The sequence below is a fragment of the Cynoglossus semilaevis genome, chromosome 18 (assembly GCF_000523025.1).
Source record: "Cynoglossus semilaevis isolate Cse_v1.0 chromosome 18, Cse_v1.0, whole genome shotgun sequence".
NCBI lineage: Eukaryota > Metazoa > Chordata > Actinopteri > Pleuronectiformes > Cynoglossidae > Cynoglossus > Cynoglossus semilaevis.
The window spans coordinates 4,129,442-4,130,304 of record NC_024324.1 but is presented as its reverse complement, the minus strand read 5'-3'; the positions used below and the strand labels follow the sequence as shown (position 1 = coordinate 4,130,304).

General features: G+C 45.7%; 1 protein-coding gene across 1 annotated transcript in view; it reads left to right on the top strand.

The window, feature by feature from the left end:
* Positions 1-20: 20 nt before the first annotated feature.
* LOC112486255 (ankyrin repeat and MYND domain-containing protein 2-like) overlaps positions 21-863 on the top strand; it is a 1,575-nt gene continuing 732 nt past the window's right edge. The window contains exons 1-3 of the mRNA XM_025065336.1: positions 21-189; positions 276-374; positions 616-799. Of these exons, the coding sequence (XP_024921104.1) occupies positions 57-189; positions 276-374; positions 616-799 (416 nt within the window). The 5' untranslated portion in view covers positions 21-56. The remainder of the gene's footprint in view (positions 190-275; positions 375-615; positions 800-863) is intronic.

Sequence of the window (863 nt, the reverse complement as noted above, 5' to 3'; positions counted from 1 at the left end):
AAGGTTCCCGAGTTAAAAATGTTAAACTTGTCCCTTTTGGTTTTCTAAAGTACGGCATGACTCCGTTGATGCACGCCGCATGCAAGGGCCGGGCGGACATGTGTCGTCTGCTGCTGCAGCACGGAGCAGATGTCAATTGCAACCAGCACGAGTACGGATACACGGCTCTGATGTTCGCTGGTCTGTCAGGTACAGTGTTGAAGTTCAAGTCAGCTTATGAAAACTGCGATGTGTCCTTTCGTTAATTGTCCAAACGGGATTTCTCGTCCCCCCAGGAAAGACCGACATCACCTCCATGATGCTGGACGCGGGGGCCGAGACAGACTTGGTGAATTCGGTGGGTCGAACCGCTGCTCAGATGGCAGCGTTCGTAGGTGAGTTAAGCCTTGTTAAATCACTAGCTAATCAAATGCCGAAATTAGCATTAGCCAAAAAAAAAAAATCCTAAAGCGTAGCTAACAAATACAGTAGCTGTGGTTTGAAGATGGTGATATGCTGCAGTTAAAAATGTGAAACTTAAAAACTTTGTAGGCTTTAGGAATCTTGAATTTAATTTTTTTTTTTCACGTGTTGTTGACTGTGAGCTAGCGCACTCTTTCTCTGCTCATGTTATAGGCCAGCATGACTGTGTGACGGTGATAAACAACTTCTTTTCACGGGCACGGCTGGAGTTTTACACCAGACCTCAGGGACTGGAAACGGAGCCAAAGTTGCCGCCGATGTTGGCAGGACCGCTGCACAAGATAATAATGACCACCAACCTTAACCCAGTAAAGGTGAGGCCCAATAAGGAATACATGTACGTTAAAAAAATACACTTACACTTAATCGTCGAACGGCGATCAGATGCATATATACTGTAT